This window comes from Coturnix japonica, chromosome 1 (genome assembly GCF_054131305.1).
Source record: "Coturnix japonica strain WE chromosome 1, WE-NBRP24, whole genome shotgun sequence".
Classification (NCBI taxonomy): Eukaryota; Metazoa; Chordata; class Aves; order Galliformes; family Phasianidae; genus Coturnix; species Coturnix japonica.
In genome coordinates this window covers 158,542,257-158,565,688 of record NC_140663.1, presented here as the reverse complement: position 1 = coordinate 158,565,688, position 23,432 = coordinate 158,542,257, and the positions used below count along the sequence as shown (strand labels likewise).

The 23,432-nt window shown below is 39.5% G+C and overlaps 1 protein-coding gene across 6 annotated transcripts in view; it reads right to left on the bottom strand.

Moving 5' to 3' along the window:
• Positions 1 to 23,432, bottom strand: part of STARD13 (StAR related lipid transfer domain containing 13) — a 271,061-nt gene that overhangs the window by 46,901 nt on the left and 200,728 nt on the right. The window contains exon 1 of one of the 6 annotated variants that reach the window (XM_015852038.3): positions 18,778 to 18,911. The exons of the other annotated variants lie outside the window; for them this stretch is intronic. Coding sequence (XP_015707524.2) covers positions 18,778 to 18,787 — 10 coding nt within the window. The 5' untranslated portion in view covers positions 18,788 to 18,911. Of the gene's footprint in view, positions 1 to 18,777; positions 18,912 to 23,432 lie in introns of those variants that run through there. 6 annotated transcript variants of the gene reach the window in all.

Below are 23,432 nucleotides of genomic sequence, written 5' to 3'. Positions count from 1 at the left end.
AACAATGTTATGAGACTACTTTTTCCTGGTCAGCTTTTTCTTCTTAGCCACTGACATTTCTTATGCTCAGAGACAGTCTAAGATCAAATGAAGTATTTCTTCGATCGATTGTGACAATTCTTTTGTTCTCTTCTATACTCAAAGCCTGTATAATCCAGGTTTCATAGTTTCATAGTTTCGTGCGGGTTGGAAGGGACCTTAGAGATCATCGAGTCCAACCCCCGGGATTCGAGCCTCTGTGTAGCAGAGCGGTACTTCTACCACTTGCGCCACAGCGGGGATTCGAACTCCGGGCCCCAGTGTTGCAAGGCGGCGTCTTTAACCACTGCGCCACCGGGGCACACTAACATCCAACACAGGTTGGATGGGTTTTCCCCTCATCAGCCTTTCACCTTCAGCTAGGCCATGTTTCCCAAGAAGAAAGGTCTGTCATTCCAGCCAGGAATTAGGAGTTTAACTCCTCTTTGAGTGAAAGGATTGCAACAAATTCCTTTCCTGTATTAATATGATACCAGTTAAACTGGTAGGCCTGACATTTATAGCAGGTTCACCAGCCAAGAAACCTTACAGGTCTGGGAACACTGCATCTATATTAACACTCTTCACCTAAAATCATGTGCGCTTCTGCAGATTTCTAAGTAATTCCCGAAGTAAAGGTGATGGATGTGTGGTATAGTCAGGCACCTAAATATAACGATGCAATGAGACATGGACACCAAGTTTATCTACATATTTGAAAGTCTCAGACATTACATTAAAAACACAGCAAATATGTTTAATGGAGCCAAATGATGTTGAAAAGTCATGTCAGTGTTAGATGGTTCGTCTATATGATAAAACCAAGATCCAGCTCTTCCTTCAGCATTCTCTCCAGATCTTTAATTGCAGCTTACCATCATGACCACTCCTATTTACTGCTGAATTCTCTTTCTCCTTATCTTTATCTTCCACTCCAAAGTCCCTTAAAATTAACTCTCTGCCATCCATTACTCTGACATTTTTGCTAACCACTATTCCACATACATTCACTTTATGCAACCTTATTTCATGTTAGGGTTTTTTTGTTTTGTTTTGTTTGTTTGCCATATTCCTTTTAAATCTGTAAATCAGGACTATACATTTATTCTAACTGCCAAAATCTTCCCCTATCTTCAAATATCCCTTCAAAATCACTTTTCCTCTTAGCATACAATTGATTTGTACAATGCAGCTATTTGTGATGACACTAATAAAACAATACCCTGCATCCCACATGTCCTCTTGAGGCACTTTAAATGGTTATAAAAACTGATGTGGAAGTTATATATAGGGATCACATCATCCGTGGGTGAAGTGCAGCTGCATTAGGATGAAATGTGGCAGAGACACAAAGGAACGCTGCAGCAGTTTATGACAAGAAACAAGAATACTTTATCCAGCTGAAACTACTAGCGGGATTTATGAGCTAGATAAAATTCAAATAATATATATATTGGGAGCTGACAAGGACACCAGGCTCTCCTCCCTTTCGTCTTAGGGAAAATACTCTGATACTGCTAATGGCCAGAAGTGATTAAGAGTTTGATTCCCTTCACATGTTCCCCCTTCCTCAGTAGGATTTATATTCCTTTCCTTGCCTTTTGACATCACCCATGAGTATTGGCTCTGTGCTGATTCAGAGGACAGAACACTACCCACCTGTTTTACAGGACCACGCTGCCTCTCCCACCTATTCAGTTAGCTGCTGGGCTTAGCAGAGTGACTTGAGAATTAACAAGGCTTTCAAATATATGCATGAGCACTGTATGTCCACCGAAAAAAAAATGTGTTTGGATAAACTCATGGAAAATGTGAGTCTTTAAAGGGTTCTAATATAAAATATACTGTATCTTTAATGTGGAAGGAGTATTATCAAATAAGCACAGAAGAGGTAACAGTCTCATCCTTCGGGATCTAATACTTTTGATGACTCATAGTCACTACAGGCAAGATTCTGAAAACAGACTCTCGGGAGTTTCTGCCTTTGGGTTTCTAAGCCAAGAGATTTAGGTAGGTTGCACCTAAACTTCTAGGTAGAATGAAGTAGAGTGGCCTGAAAGCTAAAGTAACTGCTGAGTTCAATTTTCAAAGGCAAATGCCAAGCCTAGCCAGTATTTAGAAAACCTTCAAGTGTATGCCACTCACATGTGCTGTAAAGCAATGTTTACAGCATACCATTGATACCACCATAATAAATAGATACTGATACTAAACAGTAATTGAAGCTTTGTACTTGCATGGGGCTATTCGTGTTTTATAATGTTATATTCAGATTATGTACCTTCTACTGAACCACCGTTTTTGAAGACTGAAAAAGCAAGTGAGCTTTTGGAATGTGTAATACTAGCCCTGAGCTGATCCATTAGTAAGGAGGACAAAATCTCCACCATCAACATCATATTCCTCCTAGTAAAGAATTTCAGATGAAGACTTCCAAGCTATTCTGCACCAGTAGTGTTCATGAGGAACACTAGCACCATTGATTTTAGGACCCAGAGATTCCTAGGAAGGATAAGCACAACACAAGAAAGCAGCGCAGCTAACAGGGAGCGTATATGTATCAATTCCAGCTGTACTGCTATTAGAAAGTAGCCATACTTGAACACTTGGAATTATTAGCTTTCAGAGTCATTTTCTTTGCATGTGGGCTTAGACTTTCTAAGTTCTTTCCTCTGTACACAATGCATGTTTCCTTAGTGCACATATATCTACAAGGTGTTTTTTACTGGTACTCTGCCCTCGAGACCTGGTTTGAATTTGGTTGCAACAGATGGACCCCTCTACACGCAGTTTTCATCTGCCCCCCACCCTTGCAAGCTTTTGGAAAACAACACCTCTTGCAAGGCGAGGGGGTATGTGAAGACACTTGATTTCTCAGCACATGCAGGATGCCCAAGGTCTGTGGAGTGGCCTGATGTTCAGAGGGCTGCCAGGAGTGAGCAGCGCTGCTCTGAGCATTATTTCAGCTCTTATGGGCTTTTGTAGCTCCAATTAGAGGATAGAGATTTATTATCTCTGGAAACTACGTTTTTCAGGCTCAGTGTCCTAAACTGGAGGTCAAGTTTCAGAAATAAACATCTTTGCTTAGTTTCTCCACAATACCCAACATGGTTTGCATGTGTGCGGTACTGAAGTTAATTGGCCAAACAGTAATTGGAGCTCCTCAGATGAAAGGCGCTATGGAATGCAGGAGAATGCTTCATGTTATAATTCAAGTGTAAAACGTAAACAATCACCCAGAAGATAGATGCAGTCACAGCAGACTTTCTCCCTGAATTATGCAAATAAGTAGTACAAAACATAATTCCTTATCATCGTATTAATTACGGTTTGATTATACCCTTCATGTGCTGTAGATGTTCAAATTACATGCAAGCAATCAGATACACATCAGAGAATCTCTACCCATCTGAGGTGGCCTTCATGCTGTGAATTTATATTAAACACACAGCACCACTATGAAGCTAACTCCCTTGGAGAGAATACTTTGATGTATTAATAAAAAAGACTTCTCAGTTCTTGTTTATTATAAACTATGATTAAAGCCATTTCTCTTGGAATTCTGAGTGAGAAGAGTAATGTGTATCACAAGAAACATTGATAAGATACAGCACATATGGAAGAGCTGAAATATTCAAAATACTTGAGATAGAAGCCTGGATCCGCGGCTTCTGCACGTTGAACGTAATGCAAAGTGCTAGTGTTAGCAGTATTATCTGCAGTTACCAGCTGATGAACACAAGTGGCTTTGCCTTTAGATTCCACTGTTTCCTTATTAGCTCTTTCCATTAAGAAGTCTACTGAGAAACATGGGTTGTGTATTATTTCTGAATAAAGCTAAACCCCTAACAGCAGAATGTCAGTTGCTCACAGTTATCTCCAAACAACCCATCAACAGAACTGGCATTACCCTGGAAGCACAGCCAAAGCCGTACCTACAAACCTAGATGGCTTTTAATGATTCACAACTATTTTGTAATTGTTATCACTGAAGTACATCAACTTTATTAACGTTTCATCACGCCTCAAGTCTGTTAGTAAAGAATAACTATAACATGAAAGTGAACCTAATTAGTAGACATCTACTTTATTATTATTTCTGAGATCGTTAAGAATCAAACACCTTTTTCTATTCAAGGCTTTTCCTCGGCAGCTACTTAGAACTGGAATATTACTAATGAGAGTTGCCAGTCTGTCCTCTTATCACTGTATAAAATAACTTGAAAAACAGTAAATTAACCCCAAACATAAACAATATTTTCTTTAACTTGACATTCTGAACTTGGACCATCATCCCATCTGGAATCAAGACTGATCCCATTTTAGTACACGATGTGATGTGTTAAGTTGGCTCTGCCATGAGCAGGGGTCGGACCAGACAACATCCTTTGTTCAGCAGTTCTACTGTTTTTTCAACGTACTTCATGTAATTAGTGAAATATGTGAAGATGTTATTGTAAACTACATCTTAGCCTTTGCTTTGTGTGCTGCAGTGTGATTTAGTCCAGAGCCCCTAATTACAGTACTGTATACTGATCTTAATAGAATCAGAGAAAAAGCAAAGAAATTAAAGGAAATAATTACTCACTTACTTAGAAATGAAGATCTTTCATTATTTTGCCTTCAGAAAGGCATCCATTTTTACAAAAGGGTCAGGCCCCCATTTCTCTTGAACACAGAAACTGTACAAAATATGAGAAACTGCTTAGATTAATGGCTGTGTTTTACAGCAGCAGAAGAGGGATGTTCAGACTTCTGGACAGGCAGTTTTTGTTATCCACCATGTGACAGAAATTCTGTTTAATTTTATAGAAGAGGTGAAAATCACTTTTGGTATCAACATAGTGAGCCCAAAGGGCTGAATTTTAAGGATATTTATGTTTGCTAACTGGTAGGGGGCATTTAAACCTTCAAAGATGTTCAGAATACCCATCTTCCATTTGCCTGCCCAAGCACCTCTGCACCATGGATTCTCCTATAGCTGATCCTGCCTTTGTGTGGTGATGTGGCTGCAGAAATGGGAGGTCAGGACTGCACAACTGTGGTAGATACATATCTAAACACACTCAGAAAACACAAAGGCAAGATTACAGAGCAAACACTTTTACCATGTACTGTCATGTTCTTGATCTCTGAACTAAAATACTTCCAGGAATTTCTTCACAGAAATCATAGTTTTCTTTTGTTTAGCGCCTTTGCAATGAAAGCTGCAGTCCATATAGCTACAGAACAACGTACAGAAACAATGCCAAAGCAATTCCTACGTGACAGCTGTACATAAACATGTATTCATTCGTACTGGAAGGAAGAAAGAACAGACAACTTGGCTACGTTGGCGTAGTTTTTAGTATTTTGGCTGAAGTCTCTAGTTCCCTTTCCATATATTTTTTTTAAAATAGAAGGCCATTGGGGTTTTATATGTTCCTTCAAGCACAAGAAGGCTTTTAATGTAGTGGAAATACAGGTTTTCCATTCTACAGCTCACCAAAGTCTGTTTCCAGCTATTAAAACAATGGTACAAAATAACTGTTCCCTATAACACGGGATTTTGCTGTAGCAGAAATAGCACTGGGTATCCAAAGTACCGCCACTTCTCATTGCCTTACCAGTGTTACATCACAGAGCGAATGAAAGCCAGACTCACAGGAACCCTGTAATTACTTGACAGTAATCATCGCCAGCAATAACGCAGAATTAGCAAAGAACTAATTAGCACACCACCCAGGACTACAACGCTCCACACTTTTTCACTGTTATTTTTAGCTACAAGAAGGAAAGACATAAATTGCTCTTTTATCGAATAGCATGAACGAGCTTATGTGAGTTAGATGCCTGCAGTTATCACCCCATAGGGCTGCAGTCTACCCTTCAGCTCTGTGCCATGCACTGCCCTAGAAGAAGACAACAGAAAAGATGGAGATCTACCAGTGCCTGCTCCCTGATGCTGCAGGAAACAGAGCCTGTAGGGTAGGCAGCAGGAAACTGTAAACCTACCAAATCCAATCCTCAACCTACTATTTTCATGTAAATGTCTCTAGCTGAAGAGGGAATATAGACGGGCTGTCTCTGCAAATGTTAGTGGAATACAGGCCCTGGAACTTTTTAACTTGCTTGTAGAAATTCAATAATTTCTTAATCTAATAGCTGAGGGGAAATCCATCAGACAGCCCCAGTTGCCACCTCACAGACTGAACCCCTGTGTTCTGGCTGTTAAACACATGTCCTCACTGGCCTCACAGGCCTACATGCCTGCTGTAGACTGGTATGGTTTGGTCATTGGGCAGTGCTGGTAACCAGATATTTGGAAAGTAATGACTAATCCCTTACTCTGCCAGACTTGCAGTGGGAAACAAGACATGTCACTTACCACTTCAATTCAAAATAGGAAGAAATGCTCTTCCTTTCTTAGGAAGGACAATTGTGAGTTCATATGCTGAAGTGTGCACTATGCTCAAAAGCGTGTCCCAAGTACAAAAGACCCACAAAGCCACTTTATATGAGATGGTCCTTTCTATGTGACTTTGGTGACCTGGGGCTTGGATAGCAGATGGGAACACTGTCAGTGTCATTAAGGACTTGCTCCAACCTTCAACTAATCTCTAGATTTACCTATTTCATGGGAGCATCTGGCCACAGACATACATAAGCAACTTGTCCTTCCTGCTTGGTATTAGGAGCTAACCTAAGCCATGACCTGATTTCTGATCATTTAGAGAGCACTCACTAAGAGATCAATGAATACAACTCCACACTATCATCTAAGGTCAATTTAGTCCAAGAGAGAAGCTAGTGAAGGGAAAATAAACACAAAAAAGATCATGGGATTTTATAAAAGCCCAAAAGAGTGTTAAGTGCATACTTGAAATATTTCCTCTGAACACTGCAGTGTTGTTGGCACTTTGCTGCTTTAGCACTTGGTGCTTATTCAACGTGTGCTACGTGGATGCACTGAGATGTGTGTGTATACATTTGCCAAGCAGAATGACAGAAATAACGTGGCTATTTCTGAAAAAATGAAGTGTTTATGGCTTGCTCAGTTTCAGAATATGTTTCATAATCTTCAGCATTCACAGTGTGTCACTCACGGGCTTGCAACATGCTCCCCACAAACAGAAGCTGCTTTGTGCTCACTGCTGAAGGAGCATGTGCTGTGCAAGTGCCATACTGTAGTTTGGCAGTAGCTTCTAGAAGCTAATTTACAATGGATTAAAGAGATGGAAGACAACGTGCCTCATAGTGTTTAAAGAAGAGATGAGAAATAGCTCCTATTCAAAATCTCAGGGACTAAGGTTCAATTGGTTCAGTGAAATTTCCACTTGGTTTTTGGGAATGAAGCTTCTAAATGGTGGCAGCTGTCCTTCTCCAAAGGGACTGTGTGAGGACACATCCCCTCTTCTGGTGTCACCTCTGGGCACACAACAGGGCTCCCAGCGGGAATCAGATCCTTCCCCATTCCAAATGTGCTCCATGAGGAACAGGATCCCAGCGCTGCTCTAGCACCATGTCCCTTGAGATCAGGAGAATAAGTAGATGTGCCTAGGGTGCGAGCCATTTTTGGTTCTCCACAGCTACAGTAATGTGATATACAGATAAATACAAAGACAGAAAATTGGTTGTGTTCATTTTGAAGGAGAAGAGCTTTATTTTCCAAGTCTAGCATTTTTCTAGCCTTGACCTTGCTCTGCACTTTTAAGAATCTGACATTTTTGATGGTTTATTTCACTTTCAGATTTTGGCAGGGCCTGGCCTCAGATATGCCAGAAGTATGATGAGATAAGTTGTTCTCCAGACAGAAACAGAAGCAGAAAGCAGGCAGTTCCCTACAAAAGATCATGTCTCCTATGGATTTTACTGTAAAAACACCTGGCTCAATTTTCAAGAGAAGCCTAAATCTGACAATGAAATCTCAGCAGAATGGAAGTTAAAGATTTTAAATAACCATCTTAAGAGCCTTTTTATTGGTCTGAACCACAGGCTAAAACAGAACAAATGATAAAGGTATTTTCATTTAGTAGATAGGCTGTATTTTCACTCTGCTCTATATTGGTTGCTAGGAATACTGGACCCATGGTTAGCGATTCTCTGATTCTATGATTCCATAGTAGCCTGTGTCCACTCTATAATCCTTCAAAAGCTCACTTACTGCTAAGTAATCACACTGCTGAACCAAAAATTACAGCTCCTTATTTTCTGGTGGGGCTTCATCTTCAAGGACAAACAACAACTCAAACAAACCAGCCTCTAGTTTACTTGCACTGGAGAATGTGCAGGAAAGGCAACGGTGCCAAAAGGTGAAAATTCATAGCTACGACTCTCTATCAGCTGACTCTGATTTTGGGAGCAGATTTGGGATTTTCCTTAATCTTTCTTCAACAAAAGCCAAAGCCAGTTGCTAAGAGGGTCTTTGTAGCTTCAAAACAGAGTCTACAAAGCTACTATTTGTTTAACACATTTCAAAGCATTTTTGCCATTCACCATTTACCAATCTGGCCTTTCCTAATCAGCGGTAGAAAAACTGTAGGAAAAAAGTGAATGTATGTTACCTGTAAGCTTGAATTCTGTCGGAAAAATATTTTTATTCCAGAAAATGTGATGAACACTTTCAGGGAGTGCTGGAGTTTTAAACTTTCTCGTGATGTTTTGCATTTTTCTTCTAAACAAACAGGAAGAATCTCATCTGGCTCTCATGTGAATTCTCAGTAGACTTCAGAAAGGAAATTCCAACCACAAGTGTATCCCTGCATCTAACATCTATGTGATAATGGTGCTGTATGGTTGTTTCAAGGCAAGAGCAGCCAGGAGAACCAGCCCACAGGCCGGGCCAGCAGTAGAACCCCTTGTTCCAGAACATGTTAAGGGTCTTGGCAGACTACACTTTAGTAGGATAGGTCAGAAGCTCACCACTAAGCATACACTTCAATACCTAGTTGTCTTGCCTTCACAGCAGCCATTTTATCGTCCATGTAGAGTACTTGTATATAGACATAGGGATTTCTGGATATAAAGGCTAGGAATCACCTCTTCTATAAGCAAGTGTACAGGAACTGTTCATCCCAGATACTCTTGAAGACTGTGGAGAGTAAGAGTCACTTCCATGAAAATATTCATCCTACCTTAAAGTTAAAGGGGTAGGACGCTTTGTGCACAGAAAGTGCTCCTTCTGTACAGACTTATACTGACAATGTGTGAGGAATGGGCATATAAAGCTGGAGATATTTCCAATGATATGAAATAACTCCTTCTTTGAGACATACACTGTTAATGTACTGTGTGATTTAATGTTAGTAATTTCTCCAATTTGCACCTGATCTTCCCCATTTGCAGTGATGGTGTAAATGATCTGTATCCGTCTTTGTAAAGGGATTTGAGATTTATGTAGGAACATTCCTGGGTAGGTGCTTGGTGTTTACCACAAATAGCATGTTTTTCCCACACAAAGCATGTCATTGAATTAAAGTTAATTGACTTCAGAATTCACTAATCCCAAACACAAGCAAGGAAGTAAATACTTGAGTTGTTCACTCCATCTATATCTCATTCACCTCCTGGTTCCCATAGGATATACCTAAATCTCACTTACCAGAGCTGAACTACTCTTATCAAGATCTGGTTTTCTTTTAGTATTTTAAGTGTATAAACAACTTCAAGCATTTAAACCTTTTAGAACATGTCAGAAAAATCCTTTTCTTTCTCTGAAAACACAGGTTGTCTGTGGCCAACATTAGCTCACACACAGGACCAACAAAGTTTTTTCTAAGCTATTGCCATTTTAAGGGCAGGTCTTCCCAGACCTCTCAGAAAGGCAAGTTCCCCTTCCTCCTGTTCCCAAAGCTCTCTGTTCCTACCCTTTACCTACCAAGTCTGTTGGTTGCTCACTGCACAATGCAAACGGATGGGCAAATCTGATGCTGGCAGAGCCGCTCCAGAGCATTCATATGATTGATGTGGGCACAACAGAACTGATTTGTAGACACACAACCCAGCACCTTCCTCACTCTAGTGGTTTCCTAAAATGTTTTTGTCTACCTTCTTCCCTGTACTTTTCTTCTTTTTCAGTTTAGAAATTTTTGGAGGAAACTTTTAATAGCAATTGGCTTGTGCCATTCCTGGCTGGCACACGGCACTGCGCTGCTACACAAATAAACAAGGAACACGATGTAACACCACAGCAGCAGATTTAACTAAGATCCAATTGTGCCTGATGCCATCTGGATGTGGGAAGAATGTTCCCTTAAAAGAAAAATCATATACAGAAAAACAAGCTCACCCTTCACAAATATGCACCATAACATAGGACAATACACCAGCTTTGACTTATGACTTCATCAGTAAGAAATTGGCCTAGGAAGGGCATTGCAACAAGCAAACACACTCTCTATTACAGTGCTTCTTCCACACATACATGAATCTGGGGTATCCTTCAGAGCTAGCACCAAGCCACCCTTTGCTAGGAAGTGGTAATCTGCCCTGCATTATCTGTCTAATAAATTACCTCCAGCTGAACTGCCAGCAATAGGACCGGGGGAGGCTACTGGCTTTTGATTTACATTATGAGACTGTCAGCACCTAAAACAAATAGTTCATATTTACTGGCACAATTTATGTATTGAACTGTCTCAGTCCTTTTTACTGTGTTCATCAAAGCAGAAACTCAGTGATAGCCTGAGTAAATGCTTTGACTTGCAATACAGAGTCACGTAAAAAACTAATGACAAGTTCTTTTCCCCAAAGACTTAAGGACAAACACTCCCCAAAACAGGACTCCTAAAGAGGAAATAATTCAGGGAAAATACTGTCATTAGGTGACAGTGACCAAATGTTTAACCAGGAATGACTGAAGCAGACTGTGTATCCTAAGGATTTAATGAGCAGCTCGGAGCAGCTGATGGCCTGAGGCATAGCCTCAGGTCATTAAACCCCAAATGGTTATTAATCCCCAGGAAATGCTTTCTGTCAAGGTCATTAATGCTCTTATATAGTGGAAATTGAAGTTGCATGGAGAAATTAACAATGCAGACTGTTTGCAGGAGAAATGCTCTCAGTAAGCAGAGGCAGGCCATGGCCAGGAGGATGTTGCCATGCCCATGAGCCACACGGCTCAACCAAACATTCACTGAATTATCTGTACCATTTCTTGGCTATGCTACTTTTTTTCTCTGAGTGTCACTGCAGAACTTCTTCATACACCAAGTAGTTAAATTAGCAGCTCAGTGTAACTCCAAGAGCTCACACAAGCTGAAGTCCCTCCTGCTGAGTAGATACCAAAGCGTATGTTTTTGGGTTGGAGTCTTACCCTGATAATTGCTTCTTTTTGGAATAAAAATAGGAAATCTGATTTAACAGACAGGTAGGCCACAGCAGGCAGGGAAGGGAAGGGATCCCAGCTTGGGGTCTTGCCTCTGGACTCCTTCTCTATGTTGTGTGCCTCCTGAGTGATGGCTCAGCTCTAGCCACTCCTCTTACTTCACATCAAGAATAGCAATTGCTGGTGCATGGATCCCAGGACTTTTTTAAAGTAGGCAGTTATTTCTGTTCTACATTTTATGTAACTATAATGGTCAAGATTGGAATTGAGACGTTTCTTCCAGATTCTGCTGCTGGTTTATGATTTGAGGATATAGTTACATCAGATGTATATCTCTGTACATCACATTTTCCTACTTTAAAAACCATACCTGCCACAACAAATATGTTGAACTTTGAATTAGATCTGTTTACATAGAGCTCTGGTTTCAAAACTAGTATATTGTAATGACCAGCGACTGATTATTAAGACAACAATTGCAAAGACTGCAATTGTCTAAATCTGTTCCTTCTGCTCTGAAGTAAGCAGACAAAACAGCAAATTGTTACAAAGGAGGATCATTTGGATTACATCCTTGATGATGATTTAGCACCCCAATTGTGCAGCTGTCCAAATTAAGAGAAGAAATCTTTCTTTATTAAAGAGAATGAGGAGATTTAGACTGCAGCAGTATATTATAGTAAGCAAAAAAGAAAGAAATGAAGGGCATCGTGATATATTTAATTCTTCTGACAATGTCTGCATTAAATGATCAATGTTTAAACATGCACTGCTATTATCATATGCCCTAACATTCACTGGCATCAATGAATGCCATCATTACTACAGGGAGCGTATATAATTCAATTAAATGTCTCTACATGGGTGTTGGCAACACATCCATCCACCTATGTGGATTCTGAAGGCAAGTTCACTGTTATTTTTTTGCCTGATTGGTTTTGTGAGAGATACAGATCCAGTTAAACTGTCAAATTGTTTAAGTGCAGAACAGTACTTTTCCAGTAGTATTAAGGAAAAGAACCCAAACAACTATGTATGACTACACAGCTTTTGCATGTATTTGGGTCTTTGATTTTGTGAAGAATTTCATATATATGTTTAGGCACTGATATTCTGGAAAAAAAATAATAAAAAAAAATATTATTCTTTTAAAATCCAAATATAGCTGAATATTTCTAGCATAAAACTTCCACTTAATTTCTATGTTAGACATCATTCCAAATACCTGAAGAGAAACTGCACACATACCACAGTCAAGAAAATTTTATTTGGCAGTACTGGGTTATATGAAGTTATAAATCAGATAAAATAAGTATTTGGACACTGAATTATTTCTGGATTGGAAAATTCCACTACTGCTGCATTTATAAAGCAGTCTGTTCCTGTAACCTAGATCCCAATCAACAGATACATTTAAGGTCTTATTCTGAAGAAGAAAAAATGAATTCCAGCTGCTGCTTTAAGGGGTGCAACTCCACAGCTCAGCGCTGCCTTGAGTAAGACTGCTTTTCCGATCAGGATTTTCCACAGATTTACAAGTGGAATGGAAATCACTGCACCTCAACATGCCTAACATCCATTGGCTTGCATGCATTACTGGATTGTGCCATAAAGCACGTGCCGTACTACTGAAACAAGAAACAGATTTGAAAAAATGCACATCCTTGACTGCTCCTGTATATTCAACACAATAGACAATTCCCTAATGCTGGGCTCTTCACTTCCTTTCACTTTCATAAGTGTACCTTCTCTTTCTGACTCCCTAGCTGTGATTTTATTGCCTTCATTCCCACACCTATCCTGCTAGTGATGAGAACACTTCATTTCTCCATTTGCTCTCATCAGTGGGTGTAGGAAAATGCTGATTATGACAACCGCATCTCCTGCAGTGGATCTGACGCAAACACACAGTAAGGAATAAGCTGATAATACCGCTGTCTGACTCAGTACTTTGGAGTGATTGTAACAGTAGCCACATCCTGTAAAATCTCCATTTTGGAACAAAAAAAATGGATTTCTTCTCTCACAAATGACCACACTCATTTTTATCTTGAAAAGACTTCCTCCAAAAAAGTGAAATTAACCATAGAAAATCAGGTCAAAGAGAAGAAGGAAACTTCATCTAATCCACCCTGCTGAAACTTAAAGGACAAATATTTCCCCTTTTTTAGAGGAATGTGGGATCCAGGACAACTCTGAAAGATATATATTCTCAGATACACCTGACCAAACAGGTTGCTTTGGTCTCAGACTGGCTAGGTGGCAAATTTACTACTCTGTGCTGAAGTAGCAGTTTTCATGACACAGTTCCAGCTCTGTCCTCTGTTGGAGACTTTAACGTAAGCACTGTTCGCCTGCCATGGCTGGAATGTGCTGCTTACTTTTCCACTTTTTGCATTTAACTGCCTCTGGATTGCCACATCAGTAGCTATTCAGCAAAAACTCAGTAAACTTCCCATCTTTTTTTCTGCAAACATTATCTTTATATTCCTCTTGCACTGGCACAGTAACATCATTTACATTACGGCTTGGAGAAATGGAGACATTTTCTTCACTGCTGCTTTCCATGGCTGGTACCTCCAAGTTAGTTAACCCTCACTTCCAAAGAGCAGTGAACCACTCCCCTCTCCAAACAATCCCTTTGGATGAGAGGTCTGAGCAACTGAGTATCTGAAGGTTGAGGATTTGACTGGAGGAAAGGAAAAATGAAAACAAAAACAAAAAGCTAAGAACAATACTACCAATGAAACACACGCAAAAAAGAAAAATGCTGATTTCTCAAATCCTATTTCTTATTTATCAGTTCCCAACTGGAGTAACTGTGTAGCCACAGTGACTATGAGTAACTACTTCTTTTGCCAAGCATGTATCTCACTACCAGTAACTCAACGAGTAGACTGCTATTTAGTATGGGTGAAAATATCAGAATTCAGCCCTAAAAATATTTGTATTCGAAGTTTTCCAAATAGTTCATAGTAATGACAACTGTTCTTCTCTGCTTCTGAAGGGAAATGCTCAGTCAAAAGTATGCTTCCTTGTATTTAGCTGCTCAAAAATATGGACAAGATTTGAAGAACTAAATCTTCCTCTCTATATATCTAACAGTCTCTACAGTTAGCTGATGTCTTTGTCATGCCCAGTGTATAGAGAATCATAGAGCAGTATTAATTAGTGCTACTTGGCTGTCATATTATTGTTTTTTTTTCAATATAAGAGAATGAGCTCTAACACTCCCCATGACCTCCCGAAGCATCAATGCAGAGATCACAAACCTCCCTACCTCCTCTTTTTTTTTTTTTCTATTTCCTGTCCTTTAAAATATATCCAGTCTGAATTTCAAGGCTTAGGTAAGAGCACACAAAAAGACAACATTTTTCTCTCTTCCAAAGCATGCAGGCCTTGAAGCAGTACATCAAGAATCAAATCACACATGTTGAGTGTGCATTATTACTGAAGGCAGCTCCTGCACCCCCCAATCTGGGTCTTATCTGCTTCCTCGCTTCATGCCTGTTGACTCTGTTTTATGCTCTCGTTTGCAGTCAGTCTCAGGATTCACCCTAAGAGAATCCAACTAGATTTTGTAGGAAATAACATTAAAAAATAAATAAATTCAGAATGTCCACTAATATTGTTTTCCTTTCTTTTTTTTTTTTTACAAGTAATTTGACAGTGAGAAACACAGATGTAAAAGGAGTTGTTTAAAAAGTTAGCCTTAGGAAAAGACGCTATTCAAGTGTCTGTCAGGGGGATCAAGTACAACTGCTCTGCTCCATTAATTTTTAATTACATCTGGCAGCTGGCTTCAGAAGTCTCCAAGACTTCATGGTGCCCTGAAATGCAAAGGGCAAAACGTTCTCTTCCATCATTTCAGAAGACAGTGGTACATTGGCATCTGTAGTAAGAGGAAAAGCCCTTCCAAAGAGGTCTCAACAGCTGTTTGCTGAAGGAGCTGCTTAAAACACAGCAGCTGGCAGTGAGACCAGTAGTACCAGCTCCCCATTGCCACAAGGATACTGCACCCTGAAAGCAAACCTGGCTTTCAATACATGAAAAAAGTGAGAAGGGGTAGCAGAGCAAATGGATCCTGAGGTATGTTCTGATGAAAGACAATCCTGAACTTCCTTAACTGAAATATAATGCATACTTTACTGTTTTTGTTTGTTTCTACCTTGGAATTACCTAGCAATTTATCACTATTTCATCCTTAACTATATACAATTTGTAAGACGTTTAGATGCCCGCCAACAGTCCCAACAAAAATCATCTTCTATTGGACATAGCTGCAATAGCTGCCAAGAATTAAAAGCACAGGACTGGGCAGCTTGACTCCAGGCTAGGAGATATCCAACATACTGCTGGGCAAATCAGAGGTGCATGCTTTCATAGTTTAGGGATTTCTCGTTACAGACTATTTATTTAATATGATAGGGTACAGCAATTTATCTAATATGCCAGTGTAGATTTAGGAAAAAAAAAAAATAATAGTAACAATCTTCACGTTTTTCCTAAAATCCTACATCCATCGTAGTAAGAATCTCATTCTAAGAAGTGTTCTCCAAACAGAATTCTTACTTCTGAGAATTATCTCCCTAATATCATCGCTGCCTCCTCTTACTGCCACTCTTCTTTCAGATGGTGATTTCAACCATCTATGCTACATAAGATTACAGGAGTGGACTGCAACTATCTTACAAGCACTTCTCCCTTTCTCTGTTTTGGATATTTGTACTAAAATTCTTAACTATTGAGAGCAAATAATTCATCCCCGATTAGACTGTGCTACCTTGAGACCACCAAGTCTCTTCATCTCTTTAATCACCGCCTAAAGATGACACACTGATTCAAATAAGAAAACATATACCTGCAAGCAAAGAAAAAAGGTGCTTGAAGAGAATTCTAGGTAGTCCCTTTATACAGACAAAAGGGCTAAGGGGAAGAGACATCAAAGGTATTCACATTTGTGCTTATATTGAATATGCCTGATCTGAAGATACTTTGATTCAAGGAACATTCTGGCTCAGGCCATTAGTTTTTAAAATCTCCTGTCTTTAGGTTATGAGAGACTTCCTCTAGAAAGTATTTTTTATGACCTGATGGAAACATACACTGTTTTCATTTATTTTTAACATATCTGTTGAAGTCCCCACTGACCTGTATTTCTTTATGGGTCACCATTCTACCACTTAGCAATCTCTTACATTCTTATCCATGCTCAGAGAAGTTAAATTTTCAAAATCAGAGTTCAACTTCTATCAATTTTTGGAAAAAAAATAACCTTGACACTGCTTGTTTAATAGTGAGCTCCTTCCATTTAGGGGTGCCATTCTCTGTCAGCCTGGGAGATGAGTATTGGGGGGCTTTCAGATTAATGCTGAGAGCCTTTGGGCAGTGATGTTTATCAGAGTGCTCTGCTCTTCTCAGAGATTTTGGGTCAACCTTTTCAAGTAGAGATTTATTCTTTCGATTGTACCTGTACACTGAGTACTGGGTGAACTGGGGAAATAGATCCTGCCAGGCTGAAGCCAGTCTTTGTCCACTACTCTCCTAGCTCCCGTTTTCAGACATAGCAGCAGCATAAGACGATCCAAAGCCAAGCAGACAGTGAAAATCTATCAAATTGATAGACCATGATGGATTACCATAGGCCAAGAGATGATTATGCAGACTAAGACAAACAGAGAAACGATTATGTAAAAATAAACAGATAAAAAATATCAGAACAGCTTGAGGAGAAAGTGGTTAGAGATCTGAAAGTAAAGGGTAAATTCTACATTATCAACACATTTGTGGGTTCCATATGCTAAACATTTTGGGGACAGTAGTGTACTTATTTCATTTTTGTGACTTCTGGTGAACAGTTAATAATATCAAATTCATCAAGATGTAAATCAGTTTTTAAGAGTAGCTAGCATCTCTGGATGCCCTTCATGAACTGCCAGTAGCTGAATTGCTCCTGCATAGCTGAACTCCAGGCCAAGGGAAAAAAATTCTTCTCATTCAAAGCAGATCTTTACTTTCATTTTTTTTAATGTGAAGAATAAGACATATATAAGCCATGGTATCTTTAAAACAGGGGATGGGGAGATGCAGAAGAAGAATTCAACACTTCTAAAACTCCTTCTCATTTTAATATAGTTTGAGATGTAAAAGCAAGTTTGTTTCTCTTTTGAATATTATTTCATAAAAGTTAGGTATAGTCAATAATACTTCTAAAGGTGCCAAAGTAGAAGATAGTAAAAATAACTGTCACTTCATTGGAGCAATGCAGTAATATAACTTTAGCTGTCTGTACACTGCACAGTTAGCTACTAAACTTGATAAACTCACCAAATTCATCACAGGCTATCCATTTGCTGGGCTGAAATACATTTGAAATGAATTGACGGGGTGGGTCCCATATTTTCCCTATGATGAGTTTCTCAACAGTTCTTGTGAATATCATAACTTTAAAGTTTTTACAGCAAACCTACAATTGTGCACCTTTTCTGCCTCCATAGTATATATATCATACAGATTCACATACTGATTTCCACGTAATGCTTTTAATTTCTACTTGCTTTCCAGTAAGAGCTCTGGATTCAGTGAGGTGTGGAGAAGGAATCTAAATCCACAGGGAACCAGGCTGCATTGATGCCAGTGTTCAGAAAGCAATTCATTTAGCTCTATCTTGGGAATAAAGGTCAACCACTACTCATCACTGGGTAGTGGGCTCTTCCAGCTTTTGGCAGCTCTGCAATGACTCACAGAGGGAAAACATCACTAGTGCATTCCTTGGCGGTGTTGCAGGAGTGACTGCATAAGGCGGGACATTGTCCTCATGGCTCCCTCCCATGCTCTCTGTCCCTCTAAAGAAACTCAAAGAGAAGATGCCAAGGGGCAGTTACACAAAGCAGGAACTCTGCAGCCTTTCTCTTTCCTGCATTATATACTTTAGCAGATCCAAGGAGGTTCCTAAGAGAGTTGCAAGACTCTGGCGCTGTGGTGCCGTATTTCCCAGCTGTATTAAACTCAGGCATGGATGTCTCTAGAAGAGGCAAACAAAAATGAAGAAATAATCATGCCTATAGAAAATCAATGAGCAGCCAGCTATACCACAAATACACACCAAGTTTAATTGCACCAGAGACTCATCCAGGTTTCACAAACTGTGTCATAACCAAAGGCTGTCACAGACCATCTTCTACCAATACTAGTAAAAAACAAACAATGCATCTATCAGAACAAATTCTTCCCTTTCTTTTTCTTTTTTCTTATTCTGTGATGTGAAGAGAGAAATACAAACAATTGTTGCTAATACTTATATTTCACTACAAACCTCAGCCCAAACCAGAGCCTTAGAGAATTCAGTACTGCTCAGACATTCAGTGACAAATGGACTGGTGCCTTACAGAGTTTACAGTCTTGACAGACAGACACAGAATGAAAGAATAAGAAATAAAAGCATGGAGACTTACGAGTGGTCATCCTGAGAAGGCAGGAACTAAGTTCCTCTGTCTTAAATGAGATGTGAGCTCAGCCTACTCAAGAACAGAGCCCAGGACCTCCTCCTTCCACGGTGAGTGCTCCAATTCTTGAGTTATTATGCAAGAGGAAGAGAAGTTACATCCATCTTCAAATGACTAAGTGGATCCCAACTGCATGGAGATGCCAGTATTTATTTCCTATTGTTCCTCTATATTCCCAGTGGAAGAGGTATTTACTTATCTGAGGCATGCTGAATCATCCTAGAGTGGGTGGATGGATGGACATTACTAATGGGTCTCCCTCTGTAGGTCTTCAGCAAGTAAATATCTGTCTCCCTGGACTGCCTTTAAGCAGCTACATCAAGTAGTTCAGATCACTTGTTTAACACCATGTACCCAAGTGCTTGAATTAAATGGATCGGGTTTTCCACAAGACACAATGACTCTCTAGCAAATGCCAGTGTTTTTGGATTTTTCAGACAAATACCATGGTATTGCTAAATTATATTGTGCCTGACTTTCATCTGGAATAAATTAGTGCTGTTGCTGCCAAAGATTGGCCCAGAAAATTCACGTAAAACTGCAGGATCCCTGCAAGAAAATGAGGCTCTGTGTTAGGTGGAGCCTTGTTGCTAGGAAGGCCTGTTGTTGAACATTTTAATCCGTAAGATTAAAAACATGATTTGACATTATGGTTTCTTAGTGCGGTAAACAGCTTTCAAAACCACAGTCTAGTAATAGCGCCTTTGTCCCTGCTTGCCATCAATGGCAGCCTCTCTTCCCTTTCTTTTTCTCAAAGTTATCCACAAAAATAAGGCAGAAGAGAACCAGAAACCAGAGAGTTTTTTTCAAAGGTAGAACATAATTTAATCTTTAAGACATAGAACAGAAGAGCGTGGGTTTTCTCTGACTGCAGACTTCTTGCAATTTAACCGAAGATAAATATTTGGATAGTAACCAACGGGATATTTAATTGTCAGGAACTATTACATTTAAAGAAAGTGCTAGAGATTTTCAGACTTGTTTTCCTATGTGTGTTGACAACCCATTCCCATCATTTACACTCTGTGTGTCATATACGGTACAGTCACTGTTATAATTCATAAATTGTTAATATTAGGATTGTAGGAATGGCTACACTTTCAGCTCTACATTAATAAGACGGCTTTTACATCAACATCTGACTAAACCTCCATTACTTTATCATCCACAACTTGTATTTCTCCTCCCCCTTTTTCTCAGTCTTCCCAGTTCTTTCCCTGTTGCTCCTTTGTCTGATCCCATCTGGGAACCCTGGCTGCTCTCAACTGCTGTGCTAATTATGAACCACAAAACAAATAAACATGGGAGGAAAAGGGCAAAACCCAACGTAAGAGGATATTTGATATAACTAATGATGTAGATGTCTCAAACAGGCAACAGCACCATCTGAACTTGAACATAGTATTCCTCCTTCCTACCCTGTTTCCTACTGCTTGTGGCACTCACTTGTGCCCCTTTTACATGAAGATGAAAGGCCTTCAGGTCAAAATCATAACTTCACATAAAAACGTAAGACTTGTGATGGGACGAAGGGTTCTTTAAATGCTACTGTCATTAGCAAGAAACTATTTGACCTGAAAAACCTAAAATGGATTAGAACAGTGAAAGTTTCTGGCTTTTCAAGAGCTATTCTCTGTACCACGTCAGATTTACTATGATCAGAAGCTACCTTTGAAACTTTCCACTTCTCAGCTTATCTAGATGTAAATTAATTCCATAATAATAACTTGTTCATAGAGATTCCATTAAGTGTTACTAATGGGAATTTGAAATCTCTGGGTGAAATGCACAAATAAGTGGATTTATATGGACAGAATCTCCAATTGCTTCATCAGTGAAGCTACAAGTAAGACTCTAAGATATGGTAAAAGAATTTTAGTAAGAAATACACATATCAGCAGATAATATAGAATTTAACATCTTCCTTTATAAGAGTGTTTCTGACAAACTTTGTTGGATTTTGTGTACAGCCACAGAAACACCTCCAGAAGGACCCAAAGAATATTTCTCATATCAGAAGAATAATTTTATTCAGGGCATAAGAAAACGTAAACATTTCTCCCAAAGAAAATGAATTTGTAGGATGATGTAGCTAGAAACAAATTATATACATTCTATTAATCAATAAAATACAGTTGTCAAGGGAACGCTGACATCAGAAAGTGAAATACAGAGGTCCGTCTTACATAAACACATACACATACCAATATGTTATGTGAACTTCTGCAATCTTGCAGTGACTTCAAGGAAAAATATGTTTTCACAAAAGAGCACATATTTTCCCAGGCTTGATAAATTCTTGTGTAAGAGCTTTTATGAGATTTTAGACAAGTTGTATTTTGTTTGGTAGCCTTTGTTCTTGTTCTTTTCTTACTGGAAACAAGGAAATGTTGGGAAAAATTGCTTTCAATGAAAATTAATCCTCTCTACTAAAGTGACTTAAAACAATGAAAACTGGAAGGGGAAAAATCTCTACCAAAGTGTTAGAATATCAGTCTTGAGCAATGTCAATATTAAAAAGCTCGAGTTGGAAGATTCTATATGTATTCCATTATGCAGATCTCAAAGGACGAATTCTCAGTGCGAGGACTGTAAATTAACAAGGGATTTTTTTTTGCACAAGACTTACAATTCCTCTCCTATCAATGTTTAACCTGGAGGCTTAACTCTGCTGCCTTATTCAATAATCGCTTTAATCCTGCTGGGCTGAGCGGAATGCATCACGGAGTGAGATGCTATGGGGGATGACTACAGGTGATACCATCCAGCCCCCTTCTAATCTCTGAATTTGTATTTAATGTGAATTGTTCAGGAGTTTAATTCAAACCTACCTACCAGAGCCTCTCAGCACAAATGTAGGTTTTTGGTATACACACAGCTTCTTCTGTTCTACCTAAACAAAGTCCAGAATTTCAAGCAGTGTTCACAATTTTTTGTCCTTGGATGCAAAAACCATTGACAATACTCTTTACTCTTAGGCTCTGACCTTGTGGCTCTCTAAATTACTGCACGTTTCACCCATCTCTATGCTCAGCCACATGGAGCTGGCAGATACTTTCCTCACTCGGATGCCATCAAAAGCATGGTTGAAGAATTAAGACAGAGCTATAGCTGTCTATTGAATTCAGTCTTGAAGCTCAGGTGGACTATATGAAAGTAATGAAAATAAATAATATAAACCATGGCGGCATTTCACTGCTGTCTTAAAAGTCTGCCTGAATGCTTGTTACCAGCACTGGGATTTCAAGATTCCATTTTCTGAATAACAATTTTTAAACACATTTTTAAAACGAACTAGTTCAGTTTATCATATAAAGTCACTGAAAAACTGCAGTGAAGATATCTCAGTGAGATGTGAGACAGACTCCTAATCTCCAGTTTGGTTTAAAAGTGAAGTTAACTCATTATGCAGTTGCCTGAAATGCTCTTGTAACGGCAAACTTGTGGTGTTTTCACAAAGAACTGGGAATACGGGATGGCATTTTCAGGTATGTATAAGCAATTACAGTCCAAACAAAACAGTGTCTTCATTCCTCGCTGAGTTAAGTGATGAAAAGGCTATTATGTGTGATTACCCCTTCTGTTACTTTGGATGTATAAATTAGACATGTTTCTACAGGTCCATGGAAATTTAATGTACAAAGCACTAAATATTAATATGCATCTATATTTTGAATTCATTGCCTCAGAAACACAAGAGAGGTCCACACTGTTGTGCCTGTATATCCCAATGGCTCCTGGTCATCTATGGACATGACCCTATGAACCAAATCAGGATAACAGGACTGCCTAAATTAGTCACTGGCCACTGGTGGAAGGATGTACCTCTGTTAGTAAAAAATATCTCCCAGACAATTTGCTACATCCCTCATCTCCAACAAGAGGTGGCCATTTTCCCACTCTATGTATCCCTGCTGGGACACAGGAGATAGAGAGAGAAGGAAGAGCCCTCTATTCTGCTAGATAAAACAAGTAGAGCTGCTTTCTGGGGTCCTCAGCAGCTAACGGCAGTAGAAGGGCAGCTGTTGGAAACCATGAGGACAGTGTCCACTGGAGAAACTGGGGTATCCATTGAAGCTCTAGCAAAGTCGAGGTGGCCATGTGGAGGCATGGGATGCTCAGTAACCACCGATCAATGCAAGCCAAGGTAGAATCTCCAGAAGTTTCCCAAAAACTAAACCAGGTGTGACAACGATGGGATTTTTGTTTCATTTACAGTCATGGCTGGCAAAAGACTGAAATTCGCAATTCAGCCCTGTTCAGAGCCTGCTAAAATGTTAAAGCATACAGTAATCCATTTCTTTCCCTGAAGTCACAGAATCATAAAATCATTCAAGTTGGAAAAGACCACTAAGGTAATCTAGTCCAACCATCAGCCCATCGCCACCATGCTCACTAAACCATTCCTTCAAACCAAGCCACCCTAATATGGAAGGCAGAACAGTAAATTCAGGCTTTGTTCCTCCCAGCAGTACTCCTTAAAGTTGTCCCAGCCACAGACTTCAGGTTCCCATTCACCTTCTGCCCAAACCGTTGGCTGTTCAGGCAGATTTCAAGAACTCAGACAACCCTAACCAATGCTTTCACGACTTTCAGTGTCATTT